The sequence below is a fragment of the Anopheles gambiae genome, chromosome 3 (genome assembly GCF_943734735.2).
Source record: "Anopheles gambiae chromosome 3, idAnoGambNW_F1_1, whole genome shotgun sequence".
Taxonomy (NCBI): domain Eukaryota; kingdom Metazoa; phylum Arthropoda; class Insecta; order Diptera; family Culicidae; genus Anopheles; species Anopheles gambiae.
In genome coordinates this window covers 61,869,918-61,893,250 of record NC_064602.1, presented here as the reverse complement: position 1 = coordinate 61,893,250, position 23,333 = coordinate 61,869,918, and the positions used below count along the sequence as shown (strand labels likewise).

Sequence of the window (23,333 nt, the reverse complement as noted above, 5' to 3'; positions counted from 1 at the left end):
GCCATCGCAATAGAGCGCAGAGTTCGACGGCGCAGTGACAGCGCACACCACAGGCGGAGTACAATATTTATATGTTTAACCCTTTTATTCACAATTGCCGTAGAAATTCGTGATACGCGAACGCGCGAGTGCAATTGACCGATCAGAACTGAACATTGTTCGTGGACTTAATTACCAAGAAATCATGTTAAAATTGACTTGGAAATAGCACAGAGAGAAAACACAACCAGTCGCAATGAGTGACACTTGGTATTTTGGAATATGCTTCAAGTACAACTAATCCACAATTTCTGTCAAATTTGTTGTGACGAGTAGATAACGGTCTTAGGTACTCAGGAGCTGCGCGCCTCGGAACGTGAGTGTGTTTGGGTTTAGCGAGTGATCATCAGGGGACTCTCGGATAAGCGGTCAAGCGAGTAGGAACGCGATTAGGAAACAGTTGAATAAAAGTATCCTGTTAGCTGTATAAGTAAAACCGCGTGTGTTAAGTGTGTTATATTACGAACCACCCGAAAACGTATCAATATTATTGTCTTGTAGTAGATTCAAGCAATGCGTTCGCGGTCTTCGTTAGTTGTTATTTTTTAATAGCACCACGTTTCATTGCGTAAAGTTGCAATTCGTGTTAAGAACGAATATTAGTTGAAAAGTCGTTAGCCGGTCTAGTGGTACAGTCGTCAACTCGTACGATTAAATAATGGAAACAACGTTAAATGAAATACTCTCAAGGACTGAAGGACATAAGACATATAATTACACGTGCTTTTTCAGCTGTGCACACAACGTGAATTCCCCTTTTTTATTTTCTTTTGCGACAGTTCGGCTAGGATGCCAGGATTTACAATTGTACAAGGATTGGACATGTTTCAGTTGACAGATGATATATGAGGTTGACGTATATGATCCACATACGCCTACAATAATATGCCCGTAATGGGTTCAAGCCCTGAATGGACTGTTCCGCCACATGTAGGACTGACTATCTTGCTATGGGAGGAAATCAATCAGGCCTATTATTCTATTCGAATGACATTCGATTCCTAGACTAGACTGACCTACTTTATTACAAATACAAGTTACACTTTAAATTCACATATACTTATACATATTACTCTTAAACTATAAACTATCGGTATCATTTTCGCCATTCGAATCGCGTTTGACAGTTGGTCGAAGCAACCGGCGGTCGGAGTGAGCGTAAACAAACGGATTCAGCACTTCTTGAAAATCATTTTTTTCCATAATTTTGTTGAAAATGGGGTAAATATGAGTGATGCGAGTGTTGATAAACTTATGTTAAACCTAATTACACATGTAGACAGTGACTTAAATTCTTTGTGAGGTTGAATTTGCGCGTTTCCGACAGCTTGAGCTGTCGGCAGAAAATCTCTCGAATGCACCTTCCTGTTCAAGCAATACGGTACCGATTTTTACTTCATCGACTCGAATCTGCCGATGAGTTACTCGAAGCGGAACGTCGCTAGCAAAACGATACGAAAATGAACATAATGAACGTGCGAGTGAATATTCTCGAATGCCGAACGCAATATAATACGCCTGAATGTATGCGCCTGTGGTCCAAAACAGCCGAAGTCATACCAAATCATGAACAAGTCTGCGCCTTGGCGTTGTAGCGACCTTGGTTTGGCCGCAACGATTTCGCCTGGTAATACGGCGGCTACTGAAACGGCGGCTATCAATACACCGGACGATAACGATCGCGACCGATCGAACAAACGAAGCCGAAGACGACAAAGAGGAGAATATATATATAGGGGTGATCGACGAGATGAAGAGAAACTGCGTCTCTCTTAGCTGGTGATGGTCTTAGTGTGCGGATCGAATGAGAAATTGATTAAATTGTAGATTTTAACCTCAAACTAAACTTTAGTCTTTTTAGCGTTCTGGCGCCCACTCGACCTTTACCAAGCTAACCCGATTAGTTGTGTTCGTTAAACATGTATGCGTATCAGGTAGCAGCATTTGTACTGCTTACCTGCCGTATGCCGCTGTGATACCGAGCGAGACGCATAGACAACGCGTCTAGAGGACATGTGAAGCCGTGAACTTGTCTGCGTCTCTTTTGCCTTGTCCTTGCATTTAGATCCTGAGTGAAGGATGCATACCTTTCGGGTACGTTTGGGTTATAAGGCCTGTCCCTCTCATGTTAATGGTGAAAATAGAATCGTATGCAATCGGCTCTGCATTCGGTCGTGGGCAGGCCCGTGGACGCCACCTGTACGCACACAATGGCCTGTATCGCATACCATTTCGATTGCGATCGAAATCGAAATCCGATGAACATACGTTCATTCTGAATGAACAAAATTCACTGTGGAATCGCATACGGATTGTTAATTCGATCGTAATTGAAATCGAAAAGTCAGTTTCGACCAGTAGACAAATCCTATGTAAAACATCGAGCAGTCGACAATTTGTCGACAATTGGTATCGCATACGCTCTTTGTCGATCGAATTCATTTCGACTAGGTAGGGGGTAGTCGAAATCTGTTGCATAATCTGATTTCATTCAATTTTTTTAGAAAAACAATTTCAAAATGCATGCAGACATGAAAAATATCAGTGAAATTATTATTTACAAAGCAGTAATGTATTGATTGAGGCAACAATAAATAAATTAAAATCAGTTTTGAAATACTGATTTTTGTTAATGTAAATCAATCCAAATATATAAATTTGCATTCGTTGTGTTGTCGTTGTACATCAGTATAATTTCATCAAAGTAAAACAATAATACATATTAATTTTCATTTTTTTTATTAATTAACTTTTTTTTCATTTTTGTAGCTGATTTATGCTCTTTTGGCCCTTTTCCCTTAGATCTCAACAGCTTCTTGTTTGCATCATAACGCATTTAATCATGTATTCTGTAAAACTCGGTATATTTTTTTATTGTATTTACACCCGTTTTTACTATCCCTGGCTTTGTGGCAAGAGTACTATCGGGATGCAGCTTTTGGATTTTTTTATTATTTTGGATCCCAATTTCAGAAAATATTAAGATAGAGCAAACAATCATCCCGTGGATTAATGTTTTATAAACGATGGTGGTTTTCTTTAGTTATGATCGTTGGTTATTTTGAATGAATATATTCCTTGATCAATGTGCAGGTGTTTTTGTGAATTTTTTTTCCTATGTATCCCGTAATATATTCTGATCCATCACCATCATGTTCTGGTAGATCTTGAATGGTGGAACTGATGGTACTAAGGATTTCACTTTCATCATCTATTTCATATGCATTTAATGCATTGTCTGGTGAATCAGGAATTACGTCTACTCCAGTAAATAGAGTTACAGACATAAAATCTTCATTTGCGATTTCATGCTGCTCTATTAGGCACATAATGTCCCCTAATCTCGTGTTTTGGTTTGTCTCCCGATTGGATAGATCAATAAGTATCGTTGGAGACTTTCTGATAATTATTATTCTAATTCTATGCAGACAATTCAATGGTGATGGGTGATCGTTTACCCCATCTTTTTGTCACTATTGGGAAAAAAGTTTTCTAATATATCTTGATTCAACTCTCAAATAAAAAAAGATTTCAAAATTCAGTTATGCATTTATTTTTGGATTTCTTTGTACAGCATTTTGAGAGAAGTGATGTGCATCTCGATCGATTTCTGAAAGGTCTGCATGCTTGTTTTGTTTTAGGCAGTCATGTTAAATATAAGTTCGTACATTTTATCCAACGATTTTTCTTGTTCTTCTTTCCCCGTGTACGATCTTTTGTATCCTACTATAGCCCAAGGAGAATTAGAATTTGATATGCTAAACCAGCAGCCTACTGTTTCGATATATTTTGCCAAAGTCTGAGAAGTTATTCACTTTGATATCGCCTCAAAGTAGTGGCTCTAGTATGTGAAACCAATTCGACCGTTCGTCGCACGTTTTGCCGTTGTTGTGGTAACATTTTTAAATGATTTTCATTTAATTTAAATGAAGATGTTATTTCAGCATCCTTGTGTTCTTCTATTAGCTTTAGTGATGGATCTGCCGTTATTATACTTCCTTTATAATCAAATTCTGAGTAAATGAACCATTTTTGGAGTAATTTTATCGAATGTGGTGCGTCGGGAAATACAGGGTTTTCGAGGATTATATAGACATGTTCAGCGAGTTGTAGATTCGTTCAGGTATATAATAGACTCTTTCAGCGAGATATAGAATTGTTCGGAAGTAGGCGTAGACATGTTCTGCGATTCTGTAGAGCTGTCATTTGTTTTGTTTACACACTGTGCCGCAGGGTTCAATTTTTCATTCTCAAAAGTCCTAAAAGTAGTCAATAATCATTCCCCACGCTGTTTAATACATAAATTAGTTGAAAAAAGCTTAGTTTTTCGAAAACTGTTTGTTTACCTCCTGATGAGAATGATCCAAGCTGCAGTCCAAGAGATTCGAAAGTGACAGTAAAACCGAACATGTCTACGCCTACTTCCGAACAATTCTACATCTCGCTGAAAGAGTCTATTATATGCCTGAACGAATGTACAACTCGCTGAACATTTCTATATAATCCTCGAAAACCCTGTGTGTACACACTTTTATTGACAATCGGATGATTGAAGTATGGCTTGGTTATATCGTGAGCTCCCAAATCTCTCCTACATGAAATGTTTGTTTGACAATTGTCGCTGACAATTGCAACCTCGCTTATCATGCGTTTATTTAATTTTTTAATTACGGATAAAATTATGTCTTTCGTCATCTTGTGGTTCTACCCGCGATCCGAACATCTACTAACTCTACAATATACCGAATTCACACCAAGTCACATTCTGCTGGATTCCTGGTCACACAGGTATCCAGGGAAACGAAGAAGCAGACTGACTAGCCAACGCAGGACGTAATAACCCGGCCTGCTGCCATAACACTCTTCCACGCCGTGATTTCATTCGCCTTAGCAAACCCATCATCGCCAATAGCTGGAATGTTTATTGGGTTAGCAGCAGCTATTCTTTCCCGAGAACCATCAAGACCACAACACCACCATCGAAAGATCATCAATCAAACCAAGGCCAGAGAATCCTATCACGACTTCGGATAGGACACACCCGGCTTACCCACACCTTTTTATTACTTTTTAAATCAAGCCCACCACTATGAAGTTTCTGTGGCGTCAACATCACCGTCCGTCACATCTTACCCGATTGCTATGGATATACTGCGGAACGCATCACCGGCAAATTGGACCACAGCATCGACGTCATCCTCTCAACAGACAGCGATTGCCAGCGTAAACTTTTAAAATTCCTTCGTATCAATAATCTTTATAAACATCTCTAACCAAAACCACATTTGTAACAGACAATCAAATCAACGGATAACTTAACGTAAACCGAGACTTCCCGGTATAAGGTATTTTGCAAGCCACAAATGGCTTGCATAGAAGAATGTTAGACTTAAGACCGATTAAAAGAGGCGAGTGAGGCCAATTGGCTCAAAGTCTCTATAAAAATATAGAAAATAAATCTTAGGGCCAAAACCAATAAATATAGGTTGTTTCTATTTGTTAAAAATACCTCGGTTAAAAATGCAACCTGAAGATAGTTAAGAGGACTCAATACTTCATCGGCACCAGCATAGTATTCTAATATACAATTGCGTTCATAAAAATAGCAGTTCGTTTTAAATCTATTTAAAATACTTTTTAGCAGTAAGATATATTTCATATATTCACTTTCTTATTTTTTTCAATACCAATAACATACAATCTCACTATATTGCATCCCTTCTTATTTCACATTTTTTTTGTTTTCAAGTTATTGCAATAAAGTTTCGAAAGGCTGTGTTCAGAATAATAGCAGTATTGAAAAAAATTAGAATAATACTTTTTTTAATTTTAATTGTGCTCCCTATTTTTTCATATTAATTCATTAGATTGTGTTCCTTTCCTGCATGTTTAAACATTAGTATCCTGAAGCATTTCCTTTATTTTTAATAACACCAGCACACCTCCTGCATAGAATCAACTAATGTCTGGCAACTGAAATCAGGTATAACTTTCTATGAGCCCCGAACTACTTTCCATTAATCTTCCAAATTTCTAGGGTTGGCTTCAGAAACCGCATATTTTATGTCCTTCCATAAATGCTCAGTAGGGTTGAGGTCTGGAGACTGCGCTGGCCACTCCAAAACATTGATGTTATTCGCAATAAACCAAGACTTCGCTCGTTTGCTACTATGCTTAGGTCTTGTCTTGTTGCAATACTGCAAAAGAAAGCATCACTTTTTCTAAAATTGTTATGTATGTAAAGTTCTCTTTATTGACGTGTATTCTTTATTGACGTGTATTCTATAGTAAGTTGTACATCAACTGCCCCTCGTTTCCCGAATTCTCTGATTTTATAGTCTACCGAACCTATTTTTCAATTCACATGTATCCATGTTGATCCATTATACAAGGTATACGATAAATCGGACCAACAGCATTTTATGAAAAACATCCCCAAACCATGAGTTTTGCTCCTCCGTGTTTTACTGATTTTACAGTATACTGGATGCGACGGGCAACCTTTGGTGGACGTCTTACATATTCTCGACATCCTTTTGTGCCAAATAAAACTATTTTAGACTCATCAGTCCAAAAAATGTTAGGCCATTTCTCCTTAGGCCAAGCAACGCGAAGCTTTGCGAATTTCAGTCGATGTTGGAGATTGTAATTTGAAATTATTAGTTTGAATTCGAAATTCGAACTGAATTTAGAGATAGGATAGGAAATGAACTCGTAGGCATAGATAAGGATAACAGAATGAACTCAAAATGAATTGTGTAATGAACTCTTGACAATTTAATATACAGTAGCAAGCAGACATTTGAACGATTCGCATTTATTTTTCATTACCGGCCCAAGTTTTTGTAATTATCGGGAAAGAAAACGAGTTGTACCACGAAGACGAACATTCGTGAGGTTTTCTCACAGTCGATTTGAAACGTTTCGTTTTGTTAATAACGGTACTCTCCGAGGGCTTCGGACTAGCAAGTTAGCTTCTATCAAACGTCTCCTAATTGTCACAGTGCTTACCGGTAGCTCAAGGTAATTTTAATTTTTTTTAGATGTCGTAAACGGATTTTTTTAGCAAGTTTCGCGATGTTCCTATCGTCTCTCTTCGAAGTTTTACGATGTCTTTTTCTTTTGCCTTGCATTTTCTTTCTTTTTTGGTTTTGCCTACCATTTTAAAGCATTACGTATCATTTTTGCTGAACATACACACGTTTGACGTTTGACGAACACATGTTTGACGTTTGACGTTTGACGAACACACGTTTGACGTTTGACGTTTATCGTAAAAGTCGCTTTCGCATATCGCTCAGTATATTTTCTTGAAAATCGCGCTGTTTATCACACTATTTTCCGGTTTCTGTATAATCACCAAAGTCCATATAATACAGAGGTCGATGCATAGCTCGATTTTGGTCCACCATTTTGAAAGCTTTTTTTTGACAGTTAGATGAAAAAGCGTTCACAAACGATTCCAAACAACCATACACTTTTTAGGGCTAATTGTGAATTTTGTGCCCAAAACTTAGTTTAATTATACATTTCTTTCTCATGAACGTGGCATGGAGTAGTTTTTTCAGTAATTCATCACTTAAAAATGATCGCAATCTTTTATCATCACAATTAGCTTTGACCCTCTTGAGCTGCACAAGATTTCGTCGTAATTTCGGGCACCGATCTTGATGTAATTGATAATTTCACTATAATTCTATCTTTTCTTGATATTCGTTAACTTTTTAAAGTACAATATTACAAACAAACGATGTAAAAATGGCCGAAAATGCTTTCAGACCACGGCATGCACAACAACTAAAACCTCAATGTATGCTACGATCAAACTATTGAAGCTTTTTCATCCAGCTGTCAAAACTTTCCCACGCTTTTTGATCAAATGTTCTGGACGACTCGACCTCTGTTTTATATAGACTTTGATAATCACAGTATTTTAGAACACCGTTCCATCATCGTTCAATAGTGCGTTTATCTCTGCTGAACCAAAAACTTGCGCAAATTTCGCATTTCGGATCGCGTATGAGTTCGCGCGTCCTGACCGCCATCGCTCTTGTTGCTGCAACGACAACCTGCACCGTTTCCCGTAGAATGGCCCGTATTTGCAACGCCTGCACTATGGAAATTGCGGAGGCATCTATCAGCTGCTGCCTGTGCGACTCTCCATTTCATCAGCGCTGCACTTCGGTTCCCGCTGATCTGTTCCTGCGCATTTCGGAATATAAACAATTACACTGGTGCTGTATTGGCTGCAACAACGTATTGATGAATCCGCACACCAAGTTTGTAAAAGACGCAGTCATGCAATCTGGCTTCCAGGCGGCAATAATAACAGTAGCCGAAAACATCAAGACCGTTATGGAGCCATTGACTAACGAAATTAAAACTGGGTTTGCACGGATGAGCCAACTTGACCTAAAAACTCCACGTAGCAGTCACCCTCCCGCAAAAATTCGTCGCATAAATCCATCCAAACGTTTGTTTTCCATGACATCGGACAATCTCGCATTGTTTACATTCGGTGCTACGAGCAATCAAAGAAATAGCCAAAACAACAATACGAAGTGAATTGATGATGATGATGACCCACCTCTGACCCCTACAAAGGATTGAGATGTTCGATGTATGTTGCGATAATTTTGTAAAGCTACGAATATACAAACGAGTAGATGTTTAGGAGCTGAGCAAAGCATAGAGGTATGACGAGTTATTAGCCCGATCAACACCAATATACCAAGCTCCGAACCCGGAGTCTACTGTACGCGCGCGTGTCTCAATTCAATGTAGTCTCATTCTATTATTTTTTTTTGTATATTTATAGTTTTAAAACTTTGGTGCATTTAGAATGTAAATTAGTTTAAAAAAAATATTCATCGCATTTAAAGGACAAAAAAAAAGAATGAAAAAAAAATCATCATCACTTAGAGTTGTCAATTGACAATATATTTAGACTACATTAGTTCTAACAAACTCAGAGCACAATTTTCTAAACTCAGATAACGAACCAGCATTGATAATTTCCTGTGGCATTCTATTGTAATACTGGATACCTCTGTGAAACAAAGAATTTCTGGCTTCTGCAGTCATATAGTTTGGCACTCTTGGAGCATTAGCTCCCCGTGTGGGGTAATTGTGAATGTCTACTCCTCTCACTGACGATATTCTACTCAATTGACGATATTCTACGCAAAACTCATGCTCCACCAGTGCACAGTGGGCAACGGCCATACAAACACCGGGATGAAAATCAATCTCTCATACTTATGCAATTTTTCTCAAACAAATACAGGCGGTCCCCGAGATACACGGTACCTCTTATACGCGGATTCGGAGATACGCGGTTTTCTAAATGTGACAGTTCTTTGAGCAAATTGTACTGATTTGACACATCAATTGTAAATTGCCAAATAATTTCGGTTTCGTTCGAATGTTAAAAACTATTCCAAAAGCTTTGAAACTGTTATAATCTGTCAGAATCATATCAAATAATTCATAAAGTAACTAAAACCACCCCCTACTTGCGAAATTACACGAAAATCAGTGATATTTTAGCTGGAAATCACGAGATTCGACTTACGCGGAAATTCGAGATACGCGGTATTTTGCGGCCGTTTTCGGTCCCCATTAACCGTGTATCTCGGGGAACGCCTGTACACTTGTTATGACCACTAAACATTGTTAAACAACTTTTTAACAACATAAGTCTTTATTTTTGTATAAATAAATATTTATTTCATGATTATTCATACTTAAAAAAATATATTGTCTACTCATATGAGTGTACATGTATCAGTTAATATAAGGTTATCTATATATACATTATTATGACGTAGGTAGATTATTTCGTTATGCAAGTTAACAGTAACGAAAAATATTTCAGATGAAACGGATTCAACAGACGTCAGAAGCTAATATGGTTGAACACGACGTTAGAAGTTTACGCGACCTAGCATCCGTAGAGAGGCCATTTTTCGTTAATAAACGCTCTATTAATAAAGTAATTTGATTTCAAATTGAAATTATATATTGCATAACAAATCACAAACAAAAATGTATTTAAAAATACACAAAAATGATATCTCAACAAGTTTTGCGATTCAACTCTAGACTGCGGAACTCTTTTGCAAATGTATGAATGTCTATGTCATGAATACAAAACGATGCTTAAATGTTTTGATAATACTCTGGAATGAGAATTTTAATCGTAAGACTACGGCACATTTTCCAAAGATTAAAATTTCAGTGCTTGCGATTTGACAAATCCAGCAATAATGCCACAGGAATGTGTTGAAGTTCATTGGGATAAAAAAAGAAAACGAAATCGTCGCCTTGCCGCCGCAAACAACGCTTCTTATTTCAAACTTATAGTAGAGTTTGACTGACAATGCTTCTGCATCTGCAATTACATCAGTTGTTTTGCGGAGATTACGATGTTGGGTCTCTGCGGTATTCGTGGCAGTGCAATTTTTTTTGTGATTACTGTTTTCTGGGAGAATGATGTGAAAACTCGTATCTATTTATGAACGTTATATTTTATTTGGCATTAATATGTTTTTAAATTACCATATTGAATTAAATATAACATCTGAAAGCGAATGTTTCATTTGACGGACTGCTATTATTTCACCAACATATAATGGGTCTACTGGGTGTAAAAGTATTCCCATAATTTTGGGACACTCACTTGATTTTTTTTTAACGGAAAATGAACTTTATGTGATTTCAAGTAGACCTTACGGTACTCTTTTTGGACATTCATATTTGGAATCCTTATTGAAATCCAAATGAGCCTGTCTAAAAGGGGTGCTGTAGTGTCTACTTTCTGTCACATAAAATGCATTTTCCGGAAAAAAGAGTCAAGAAATGTTGCAAAACTATGGAAAACCCTGAAACTATATAACTTATTTGATAAAACAAGTCATAACGATCCCACGATGGTCTCGATTCATGTTTTTTTTTTTCAAATTTAGTACCGAATATTGTTAACATATTCAAGCGTCGTGTGGCAGCCATCGCATTGACTCACGTCGATTCGCAAAAGTGCTCCGCGGTCTTAAGCAAACACTGTTGCATGCTGAAATGTATCTTACTGGGTATAGCAATTTATTGCAACACCGCGGTGTTTTTTTTACGATTCACCATAATGAATGCGGCACGTTTCTGAAAAGCGCGGATGAAACCCGAGACAGTTGATTTACAATGCACAACATCGGTAGACTTTCTCAATTCAACAATTCAACAAGTACTTCAGGGTCTTTAAATTAATAGTAATAGTTCTGCATAGTTTAAAAGCTTTCATAATTCTTCAATATTGTCGTGCAGTAGTATTTAGTAGTGCTAGTATTTTGAAATTCTTGATTCTCTTCTTCTCCTTCATTGATATCACTCTAAAACATCATTTGCATACTCAATATGTGCCAACTAGACCAACTAGTGTTATAAAAACTCTGGAAAAAACTGTTTTACTTCATCTGGATATTGATTTTTTGATGTTTTTTGCAAGCGTTTATCTAAGGAAATGGAACTAATGTAGGGATCTGAAGAATAAAGGGCTTGCATAAAAATATCTTTTAGATTATTGATTCTTGAGTTTTTTCTCGCGTGAATTTCACGATCTTGTCTATACAGTTTATGTCGACCCTCAGCAGCTTCTTCTAGAGCGCTTATTGGTGCTGCGGCTCGTAATATAACTTCTCCAATATGTGCAAGTACGCGGTGCACTGTTGAAGGCATTTTAAACCAACTGTAATTGTTTAAATAAATTGAATATGTGTCTTTGCAGTATAAACTTAAGGTGTGCGGTTTTATTGGCTGCGAACAATTGATGGCAATCAAAATATTTTTTTATCTACTGATAAGTTGTTCATCAATTTCTAATATACGACTAAGTTTAGTCACGTCAGAAAATGCACGACGGCATACATTTCCAGTTGTGCTGTTAGCACCCACAGGCCTTGGTTCATCTACTCGCAAACCAAACCCTTCATATATCTTCTGTTGGATGCTTTTCTTACGCTGAGTAAATATATCTTTGAAATTTTTTGTTACTTTCCATTGCTTAAATTCAAGTCTGTACGAAATGTGTAATAGGCATTCAAAAAAGCGCATCCAACAATGCAAAGGTGATATTCCGTAATGAAGCGATTCTTCCCTAGCTAAAAATCCGTTTTCTAAGTTATCCTTACTATTCATCTCGAACATAATAAATTTATGTTTTTGAAGCTTACGTTTTCACTATCAAAATTTTGAATAATTTTATCTTTTTTCATGTTGATAATTCTAGATGCCGTATGGTTCAAAACTGCTTGCAGTCCTACACGCTGGCTTTGGTTTCACTAACATTAATAAAGTCTTCACATGGTGAACAAGTTTTCTTAAAATTGCTTAAAGCCGTGTAAGAAGGGAACATATTTTTTGTTTTTTGGTACATATTTATGTATTGTGCCTTTGACCATCTATTATCTATGAATAACGCTAAACTTTCTTCTAGAGATACACTTTTGCCACAATTCTTAATGCTCTCAAAAACATTTTCTGGATGACTGAGTAACTTATCAATAACGGCCATCAAATTGCAATTCTTTTCCCTATATGCTAAAAGACGGACACGATACAGCTCTTGTTCTATATCTACACTGCTTTTTTGCTCATTAGCAACAAAACGTCTCTTATTTCGTATGGAATGTTCAGCGAATGGTTTTTTTGGTCTACCTCGAGAACTATCACTTAAATTTACATTGGATACCTTAAGTTCTAAAGCGAGCCACGGCCTATTCTTATTCTCAAAACGTAACATATTTCTAGAGCTTTTGGCAAAAAGAGTACGAAACCGATAGTAAAGATATTTTAAATTGCCCACTAGTCGTTGTTTTTCAATTTCATTAATGTTAATCACACTTGATATATACTGTAGCACTTTATTGACGTTATAATCAGTAGGTTTGTTGTATTCGAATTGTTTTACGATATCGTTGTATTTGAAGGAAGTCATCTTTATAATAAAAAGTTTATATTATGCACCAACAAACTACTAGATAAGCTTGCACATACCAAACTGTAAACATGGCGGTTTCTGGTCCCATCTTCAGAGGGGGGGGGGGGGGGTCTCGTGGGATACACCAGTCTGACATTTGATCTGTCATAATGTCAGTCCCGATTCCAATCATTATGGAGTTTAAATCGGCAGTTAATGAATCAATAAATTTGCAGCAAATATCTGTTTTGGTGTTTAGATAACCATTTTAAACGTATATAATTCATAAATTTAATGAAGTTCATGTTCATTCATAATTAAAATATTTAGTAATTATCATTTGTTGACATTCCAAAAAGAAAACAAGAATTTAACGAAAATTAGGTTTACTCGTTGAATGTTACAGTAGATTTCGCTTTTCGAATTTAGTACGTTCTAGTAACTCACTCGTAATACGAAAAACTCGTATGTGCGCGATTTTCGTCTATACATTTTGTATAAAAAGTAAAATATTGATTTAAATGCCTTAATTCATCTGAAAAATTGTAAATACGAATATTGATTGAATACACCTATTTGGGAAGATATTTATATTTCGCTGTTTCTTTGCTATGACTATTGATCGATTTTCTTGAAAAAGTGGTTTAGTGTTTGTTTGATTGTTTTAGTGTTTTCTTCAATATTTTCTGCAATTGGAAAATCGTTTTGTTCGCGTGATTTATAAGTAGAGTCGTAGTTACCCTCGGATGATACTTGCGGACTTAGAAAGAAACAATTTCAAGTCATTTGATCAAGTTGCAAGGTAAACTAACATTCGTCGATAAACAACAAAGTTGGGCAAATATACAGCACTTCTCCTCATTACCAGCGGCAAATCCAATGGTACGCGGACTAAGCGGTCGCCTGGGCCTGCCTATTTATGGGCTCTGAAGATCGGTAGTGTATAGTTTACTGTATGTATAAAATTGGACAGATTACTATCTACAAGGGCTTCGGAAGGATGAACGTTGGAGCCATGAGACTGGTGAATTATATGCACCCCTCCTTCCCCGCCAATTTAAGTAAACTGTTCAGTACCCCCTGTCTCCCCCCACTTATTATTTAGGGGACCTCAACTCACCTTACTGTCTCGGATACCCTAAATCCATCACTGCTCATAGCAATAGCTTTAGCGAAACTATGCCTGAGCGAATATCTACATTATACAAATGTTAATACATGTTAACTTGATTACACATCAGTAACAAGCAAAAGTATCAGAAACACAAATGAAACGAAATATATGAGATTTAACTATTTTTGTATTTTTGTAGTGGTATTTTTTGAGCATATACACTTGCTCGTTAAGCAAAAAAAACTCGTAATGAGGGTTACTCGTTACAAGAAGTTTCACTGTTTACAGTAATCGTTTACAGTACCCTGTTGATTCAATGTTAAAACCCGTTTCAAAAGGTTTACAACTGTTCTGTCAGAATCATATGAAAAACCTAATAAGGCGGCTAAAGCCACGTCCTTCTTGAAAAATTATACAAAAAATAGTGATATTTTGGATGGAAATCACGAGATTCGACTTACGCGTGCATTCGAGGTACGAGGTAATTTTCGCTTATAATATTTTTCATAGTGGTCAACAGGATCAGAAACAATAATTTGGTAATGAAACCAAGCCGGAATAATTTTCTTAACAAAAACGATTTATTTCAGTTTTACGCATCAGAAAAATATCGCTATTGATTTTGAAAAGTGCTATTCTGTACTCTTTTTTTAAACGGTTTTTTTTCCTGTTGGTTTGAACGGCCCGTTTATGACACGTGGTTGGATACTTGTTGTACACGGCTCCAAAAACATCATATGTGAAAAGTACATGCGTTCTTTTTAGAATAAGTTCAAGCATTTTCGGGGTCGCAGATGGTCGCAGCTAATTTCAACGACAAAACGTAGCAAAAATGTTGATCTTTCCTGTGATATACGACTCACACGTGAAATCGAGTCGAATCATAAAAAATTTCGCTCTCCAAAATGAAAATTTCCAAAATTTCGGCAGTGACGTTTGGTTTTCAATAATTTATAAACATAAAAAAACTTTTTTTGCAAAATTATCAGACATTACATCAAAGTATGACAAAAAACCTTTCCAATGACGCATTGATTATCAAAATCTGACCATTATTTACTAAAATATGATGGTTTATGTTTGATCGAAATTTAGCTCAAATTTCAGACAAAAAACTCAAAGTTTGTACTTTGATGGCCTATATCTCAGTAAGTTTAAGATAAAAACGTGAAATATTTTGACTTTAACTAAGTTTGAGTGTCTATTTTATGAAAATGTTTATGGCGTTAACATGCGGTGAGGTTGATTTTTTGATTTTTATACAGGCGTTTGCCCACTGTGCAGTGATAACTGGCACAAAAAAGGATATGGCATCTTTTCCGATCAAAATAGTTCCCGCTCATTCCACGGTGCAAAAATGCGCGCTGTATATTTCCCGGCTCTCTCCCGATACAACCAGTGACCAAATTGTACAAATGGTCAAACAAGCTTTATCCATTGACGATGTTACAGCATACTGTCTTATTTGCCAGGGTACAAATACGGCTATACTCTCATTCCCATCGTTTAAAGTTTTAGTGCCTTTATCACTACGTAACAAGGCTCTTTCCCCTGACACCTGGCCTCTTGGCCTATCAGTACGTGAATTCATTGACTACCGAATTCAACAGCCGAGTGCAAATTTTCGTCTACAACCGCTAATGGGTCTCTCCACCCCTACAACTTTGCCTACGGTGCTAAATATTCGGTCACCGCCACTGCTGAATCACACAATTTTATCGGCACACACTCCACGCACATCACCAACACCGCAAACCCACTAATATTCACCGGTATTCATTTCACGCACATCGCGCACATTTACAATCACAAAAATCATCCTGACACGACTCAACAAACGAAGAACACCGGCGCTGAAACAACTTTAGTGAATTGCACTTATCAAACGATTGTTTTTCCTACCACAAGCAATATTTTTTCTACTGAGGCAGTGTTTGACGAAAGGCGCACGCAACTTAATGATCGTGAACCCAAAACAAACCATCGCCAAAGAACGGACACTACACTCACACAATCGCACGGCTATCATGTCAATCCTACAGGGGTCGCCTGCCGTAATAATACTGACGAATTATTGTTCCTGTACCAAAATGTTAGAGGATTTAAATCTAAATGCAATCAAGTAATTGACTATGTTTCTACAACCCCCTATGACGTTATTATCCTGACTGAAACATGGTTGGATTCAACGAACACCTCGGAATTGTTCCCGGATAATTATACAGTGTATAGAACAGACCGCAGCACCAAAAATAGTAAAAAATCAACCGGTGGCTGGGTTCTTATTGCCGTTGCTTCACACCTACGTACAATACTTTGTCCTACACAGGATACCGTTGAGCAACTCTGGGTAAGAGTTTATGGTAATAAACGTACTTTTATCACGGGTGTAGTGTACATTCCTCCAGATTTATTAAACAACACTACTACCATGCAAACTATCTGCTCCACCATAGATAATATTGCTTGTGCAACCACCGATACGCTTCTCCTATTCGGGGACTTTAACTTCCCCAATCTTTCCTGGAACACCGATGATAACTGCCGCTCTTTGCTTGACTGCATCTATAGTAATGAGCTTTCTCAGATCAACTTTATACCTAATGCATCGATTAACATTCTCGATCTCATAATTGTCTCTGACGAGATCCTACAGTATTGTGCCCCACCGGTGGTGTCAGCTTTCCCCATGGTTGCCGTTGATGTCCATCATCCTCCTGTTGAACTACACTTAACTGGTGCCGGCAATACTGCTCGTTCCTGGCGTTCTACCTCACCAAGTCGTGAGTCCGGCACACGAAACTACAGGCGAACTAACTTTATCCATCTAGCTGAACTGCAGCAATCTACTGACTGGTCTTTCATGGAAGATAATCCGGATGTTAACTCAGCATTGGAACTATTTAACACAACACTACTGGCGCTTATATCTGATTGCTGTCCTGTAATACCACCGCGTCGCAGTCCACCATGGTCTGATGCACGTGTAATGGGTTAGGCCAGGTATGTCTAACTGAATAAAGAGAGTCCATTCTGAATGCGGCCCGCGAAAGTATTTTGAGAATTGCTTAGAGCACTGCAAACCATAAATCTGTTATGACTTTTTGTCAAAGTGTATTAAATTTTCCAAAGAAGAACAATCCTTTTGTTGGTATATTTTTCGAAACTAACATGAATGTACCCATAACATCTCATAAACTTATTCTACACAAACGTACATATCAATCGAGACCCTTACAGGGTTTCGAATCATATAAGGGAATAGTTCAATCACTTAGGGGAATGTTGCAAATCGGTAGGGGAATATTGCATGCAAGCTGTGGATGTTTGCAATCACTTAGGGGAGTTGTGGGCTAAAGAGTAGAGAAGGCCTGCAAGTTTTGCTTGCACGCAACTTGAATGCAAGTGAGCGAAAAGTGCGGCAGGTGTCAGCCATCTTTTTTTCACGCGGCCATGATTTTTGTGCTATGCGCATAGCATAGCCATTGGCGCCTAAGGGTTTGAAGCTGTTGAAATATTTCGCATAAATTTTCATGAAATTTTTCACATTTAAAAAAATTATCGTTATGGCGTTTAAATCGCCTTCAGTTGCAGACTTTCCCACTGTGTTGATGCTTTCGTCTTTCCTTTTGAAAGCTTAGTATTAGAGAAAATAACTGAAAATAGATAGGGATATTTTTTCCTCGCTTAAGTGGTATTTCTTAATATGTTTCAAAAACATATTATTATTAGTCAAGTAGTTTTATCTGTTTAAGTGTGTTTTCCTATTTGAATTTATATGTGTTTTCCTATTTGAATTCATATTCGAAATATTAACTGTATGAACCAAAAATCCAACATTACCGGCCACCAAAGAAAGAACTTCTTTAAAATTCAAGACCAATTGAAAAATGAAAATAATAAACAAACTGCTAACCAAGCGTAGAGCGAACGCGTTGATTCTAGAGTTGGGCAAAACGCACAAAAAAGCGGAACTGGGTCCGGACGATTCCAGCAAATTTCGGACCCAGTTCCGAAGGGTAGGTTCAATCCGACAAGCCGGAACCGCCCGGAATCGTCTGGAATCGTCTGGAATCGTCGGAATCGTCGGAATCGTCGGAATCGTGCGGAGTCGTTGGAACCGTCCGGAATCGTCCGGAATCGTCGGAACCGTCCGGAATCGTCCGGAATCGTCCGGAATCGCCCGGAATCGCCCGGAATCGCCCGGAATCGCCCGGAATCGCCCGGAATCGTCCGGAATCGTCCGGAATCGCCCGGAATCGCCCGGAATCGTCCGGAATCGACCGGAATCGACCGGAATAGCCCGGAATCGACCGGAATCGACCGGAATCGCCCGGAATCGACCAGAATCGCCCGGAATCGTCCGGAATCGTCCGGAATCGATCGGAATAGCCCGGAATCGACCGTAATCGTCCGGAATCGTCCGGAATCGTCCGGAATCGTCGGAATCGCCCGGAATCGACCGGAATCGCCCGGAATCGACCGGAGTTGCCCGGAATCGCCCGGAATCGTCCGGAATCGTCCGGAATCGATCGGAATAGCCCGGAATCGACCGTAATCGTCCGGAATCGTCCGGAATCGTCCGGAATCGTCGGAATAGTCGGAATTCCATTTCATTTCATGTCATTTATTCAGTGCATAACCTAATACAAATAGATACAAACAGTAACACAATAAGCTAGATTGCATGTCGAACGATATTGAGGAACTCAGTGCGCGACATTCCTGGCTCAAATGTACGACAGCCAGCATTGACAGATGCGCGGCGGCCGGAACGTGAACAGTCGCAATCGACCGGAATCGACTGAAATCGCCCGGAATCGACCGGAATCATCTAGAATCGTTGGAATCGTTCGGAATCGACCGGAATCAACCGGAATCGTGAGGAATCGTAGTCAACCAATAGTAGTAAATGTTAGAAGCCACATTTAATACGTATTTTACTTTTTCCGTCATTGCTTTGCATGCACCTCCGGCTAGTATGGCTTCCCAAAAATGTTTGGAGTGTTCATGAAACCTCTTAGTATACTGGCAACAAAAGAGCTTACCCGGAACCCGGAACAAAAGAGGTAAGGAATCGAACCTATAAAGGCCATGTTATTAAAGTCGTACGACTTGATAACTGTGTTCATAATTAGAGACGTGCGTAGCTTTAGAAATCAAAATAGTACAAATGTAAGAATCTTATTAGTTGTTGATTAACACTAGGTTTACGGTACCAGTCAATTTGACGGAATTTTAACTTTGCAGTGAAATACGAACAATACCTTTTGTTTAATTTCGTTTTCTTTTCTTTTCGTAAACTCATCATAACATACTATAAGTTTCTAACTTAAAACTATATTTACATTATATATTAGACGTTTCAAGTCATTCATACGTTCACTGCTAATTCATGATGCTATAATCACCTATAAATTAATTTACAAAATTTGGTTCAAAAGTTATTCACATTTTCTTATCTATTATAAAATTCTATACTTCAAGCAATACGGTCTTTTCGGACCGTTGCTCCTGAATAAAAATCTATAGTAACTTAAACACTCATTTAGATTATTGGAGCCTCTATTTTTTGCAAATCGAATGCTGATTCATTACAGTTGTAGGTTTTTGAAATTATGTTGGACAAAAATCATTTCTTTTAATTTTTTTGACGTCAACCTATTTCTTTTCTCCGTTAAGATGTAACCTGCTTTTGAAAATATGCGTTCACAAGGAACAGAAGACGCAGGAATACTGAGATATTTTTTAGCAAGCGTTGATAATATAGGATATACTACTTCTCTTTCCTTCCACCAGATAAATGGATCGCATTTTACCTGTAGATTTTGTTCAGACAAATAGCGATCCAGTTCAATCGCGGCAAGAATTCTAGAAGGACTGATTGAATGTTCTGTATTGCGAACTTTTTTTAATGGTTGCCAAATATCCTCATCACTATCGCTACCGTTATCGCTTTCCTCGAGTCTATCAATGCTATTAGTGTTATAATGTGGAAGCATCTTTTGAATTATTTTTTCGTATGTGTCTTGGTATTGCGCATTGTTTCCCAAAAATCCTACTTTTTTAAATCTTGGGTCTAGGAAAATCCCGCATGACACAATTTCTAAATTATTTGTTGCCTCAAACCTGTCTTCAAGTCCAACTATTAGTACGTCTACTAGTTCAGCTACCTTTTCATGAAAGATTTCTTTCTCTCTTTTTTCCTTCATTTTTTGCAATAAGGACCTAGTTAAAAACCCCATTATTGAAATTGTCACTGTTTTTTCTGCCATAATTTCGACGGTAACTGTGTTAAAAAGCTTCAAGATTTTGGTAGCCTGTTCTATGATGCACCAATCGTCTTCATCTAGCTTGGATTTGATTTTCAGTGTGGCAATACACGATGCTAGTGGGATCCTATTTTGTTTAATACGATCTAACATGTCGTACGTGGAATTCCATCGAGTGGGACAATCTTGTTTTAGTTTTAGTTCAGGGTGATTTAAACTCGTTTGCATTTCAGAAAGCTTATTGGCAGCTTTTGAGCTTTTTTTGAAGTGCATGACTACATTTTTAACTTTCTCTAATGTAGACGAAATCTTAGGAAGTGCATCTTTAACTACTAAATTTAAGGTATGGGCACCACACGGGAGATGAGAAATATTTAAAAGTGTTGCAGCTGATAGCATATTGCTAGCGTTATCTGTAACCAAAGTGACTAATTTGCTGGTAATATTAAAGGAGTCAGTTATATTCGTGATCAAATCAGCTACATTCTTCCCGGTGTGACTTTTGCAAAACTCAGAGCAATCTAATAACTGTGAACACAGTTCGTATTTACTGTTAATATAATGTGCTGTAACTGCACAAAAACTATCATTATTGATACTTGTCCAACAATCAGCAGTTAAAGAAATTGTTGATGCTGTGAGTAAGTTGGTTTGCACGACTTTGAGCGTATCGTTATAAAGCGCTGGTAACGCACCGTTTGAAATACTCTTTCTTGTAGGTAGAACGTATTTAGGGTTTAAAGCCTTAACAAAACGCGCAAAATACTCGTTTTCTACTACAGAAAACGGTTGATACTCTTTACATATCATTAAAAGCAATAGAGTATCAATTTTTTTCTTCGATTCTGCGCTCATAGCCTTATTGGATGGGAAATAATTGGCCAGCGGGCTGCTCACGTTTCTTTCTGCTGAGGTACATTCCAACGGTGAATCTAATTCAGAATCAGTTGTCGATGGAGGGTTATTTCTATGCAACGGAACAGTAGGATGTTTACGACTGAGATGCCGTTTCAAGTTAGATGTTGAGCCCTTAGTGTACGACACTACCTGTTGGCAGTAACGACATTTACCTCCACCTTCAGATTTCACGTAATGCAGCCATACATCGCTGGTTGGGAGTGCCATAGTGCGAAACTGGAAAACACACAATTCAAATGTATTTCTAGTTTACTAATACTTCTAAAACAGCGATCAATTTTTCCTTACCTATTACTCTATACCCTAGAAATGGTCAGAACGTCACCGCAAAAATTCAGCAATCACCGGTGCGCTAAAGGATCGTTCTTACAAACTTCACAGCACTTGTACTTGTACAGCTGAAACGCGATCACTTTCAGCAATTCAAATGGTGAGAACGTTACCGCAAAAGTTCTTACACACGCTCTAGGCTTTTGTACTTGTAGCTTCACATTGGTTGTTTACTGATCGACGGTGCACCAAAAGATGTTTCTAACACAGCTTACAACACTGACTTGCAATTATTTGTGAGAAAAAAAACTTACTGGCACTGGATAACTAAGCGGTATTAACTGACCCTGTTCACGCTGTTGTGTGCTGGTGCGATCTCTTGTACTGTTTTGGTCCTTCTGACCTATTCAGCGATCTTCTGGCTCTTGAAATATTAAAAATTCTTAACGGTCAAATCGATCGCACACTACGAAAGAAGTTGGCACAGGACAGCAAAAGCTAGTCACACCCTGTGCGGGTGTAACAGTGATCGGCTTTATCAATGGAATTGAACACACACTGTCGCTTCATTGGCGAAGTGTGCAAAATTTAACGGCCAAATCGATCGCACACTACGAAAGAAGTTGGCACAGGACAGCAAAAGCTAGTCACACCCTGTGCGGGTGTAACAGTGATCGGCTTTATCAATGGAATTGAACACACACTGTCGCTTCATTGGCGAAGTGTGCAAAATTTAACGGCCAAATCGATCGCACACTACGAAAGAAGTTGGTACAGGACAGCAAAAGCTAGTCACACCCTGTGCGGGTGTAACAGTGATCGGCTTTATCAATGGAATTGAACACACACTGTCGCTTCATTGGCGAAGTGTGCAAAACTTAACGGCCAAATCGATCGCACACTACGAAAGAAGTTGGCACAGGACAGCAAAAGCTAGCCACACCGTGCGCGGGTGCAACAGTGATCGGCTTTATCAATGGAATTGAACACACACTGTCGCTTCATTGGCGAAGTGTGCAAAACTTAACGGCCAAATCGATCGCACACTACGAAAGAAGTTGGCACAGGACAGCAAAAGCTAGCCACACCGTGCGCGGGTGCAACAGTGATCGGCTTTATCAATGGAATTGAACACACACTGTCGCTTCATTGGCGAAGTGTGCAAAACTTAACGGCCAAATCGATCGCACACTACGAAAGAAGTTGGCACAGAACAGCAAAAGCTAGCCACACCGTGCGCGGGTGCAACAGTGATCGGCTTTATCACGAAACCATAAACGAACGAAATCTGGTGAACGTAGGATCGGCGATCCCTTACGAGCTACTCGAGAAATACGGCAAACTATAAATACCTTGAGGGGACAATCGACCCGCAGGTTTCGAGATTCTGGTAGCTTTAACTAACTAAATTAAAAGCATAAGAAATGTGCTTGCCGAAACAACCCGAACAAAAAGTTGAAGTTCTCACAGAAGAAGAACTTTTAGTTGAAATCAGGCATCTCAACATATTTTTAGATAGCTGGCAAGGCTAAGCTAATAATAAAAATAAATAAAAACAAACTCGATGTTTTAGAAAAATAAAACAAATGTGTTTCTCTATAACTTAAACGAAAGAAATTATTTTTTCTACTTCGAAAGTTTACGTTGAAACCAAAATTTAAAAAATACATTATTCATTTTTACATGACTAAATTGAAAGAAATAGAATATTAGAATTAATTAACCGTTGTGTTTGGTACTTTTGCTTTTA

The 23,333-nt window shown here is 38.1% G+C and overlaps 3 protein-coding genes across 6 annotated transcripts in view; 2 read left to right on the top strand and 1 right to left on the bottom strand.

Moving 5' to 3' along the window:
• The window catches only part of LOC133393619 (uncharacterized), an 81,645-nt gene that overhangs the window by 6,453 nt on the left and 51,859 nt on the right, over nucleotides 1-23,333 (top strand). The gene's annotated exons all lie outside the window — the stretch shown is intronic.
• The window catches only part of LOC133393612 (uncharacterized), a 159,473-nt gene that overhangs the window by 110,823 nt on the left and 25,317 nt on the right, over nucleotides 1-23,333 (top strand). The gene's annotated exons all lie outside the window — the stretch shown is intronic.
• LOC133393613 (E3 SUMO-protein ligase ZBED1-like) lies at nucleotides 19,661-21,990 on the bottom strand. 2 transcript variants are annotated; one of them, XM_061659267.1, is made up of 2 exons: nucleotides 21,602-21,990; nucleotides 19,661-21,529 (listed from the first exon to the last, which is right to left on the bottom strand). In XM_061659267.1, exon 2 carries the CDS (start codon nucleotides 21,518-21,520, stop codon nucleotides 19,718-19,720), a length of 1,803 nt encoding a protein of 600 aa, XP_061515251.1. In that variant the 5' UTR covers nucleotides 21,521-21,529; nucleotides 21,602-21,990; the 3' UTR covers nucleotides 19,661-19,717. The 2 variants fall into 2 exon arrangements, with proteins under 2 accessions (XP_061515251.1, XP_061515252.1); XM_061659268.1 differs by having other exon boundaries at nucleotides 21,898-21,990.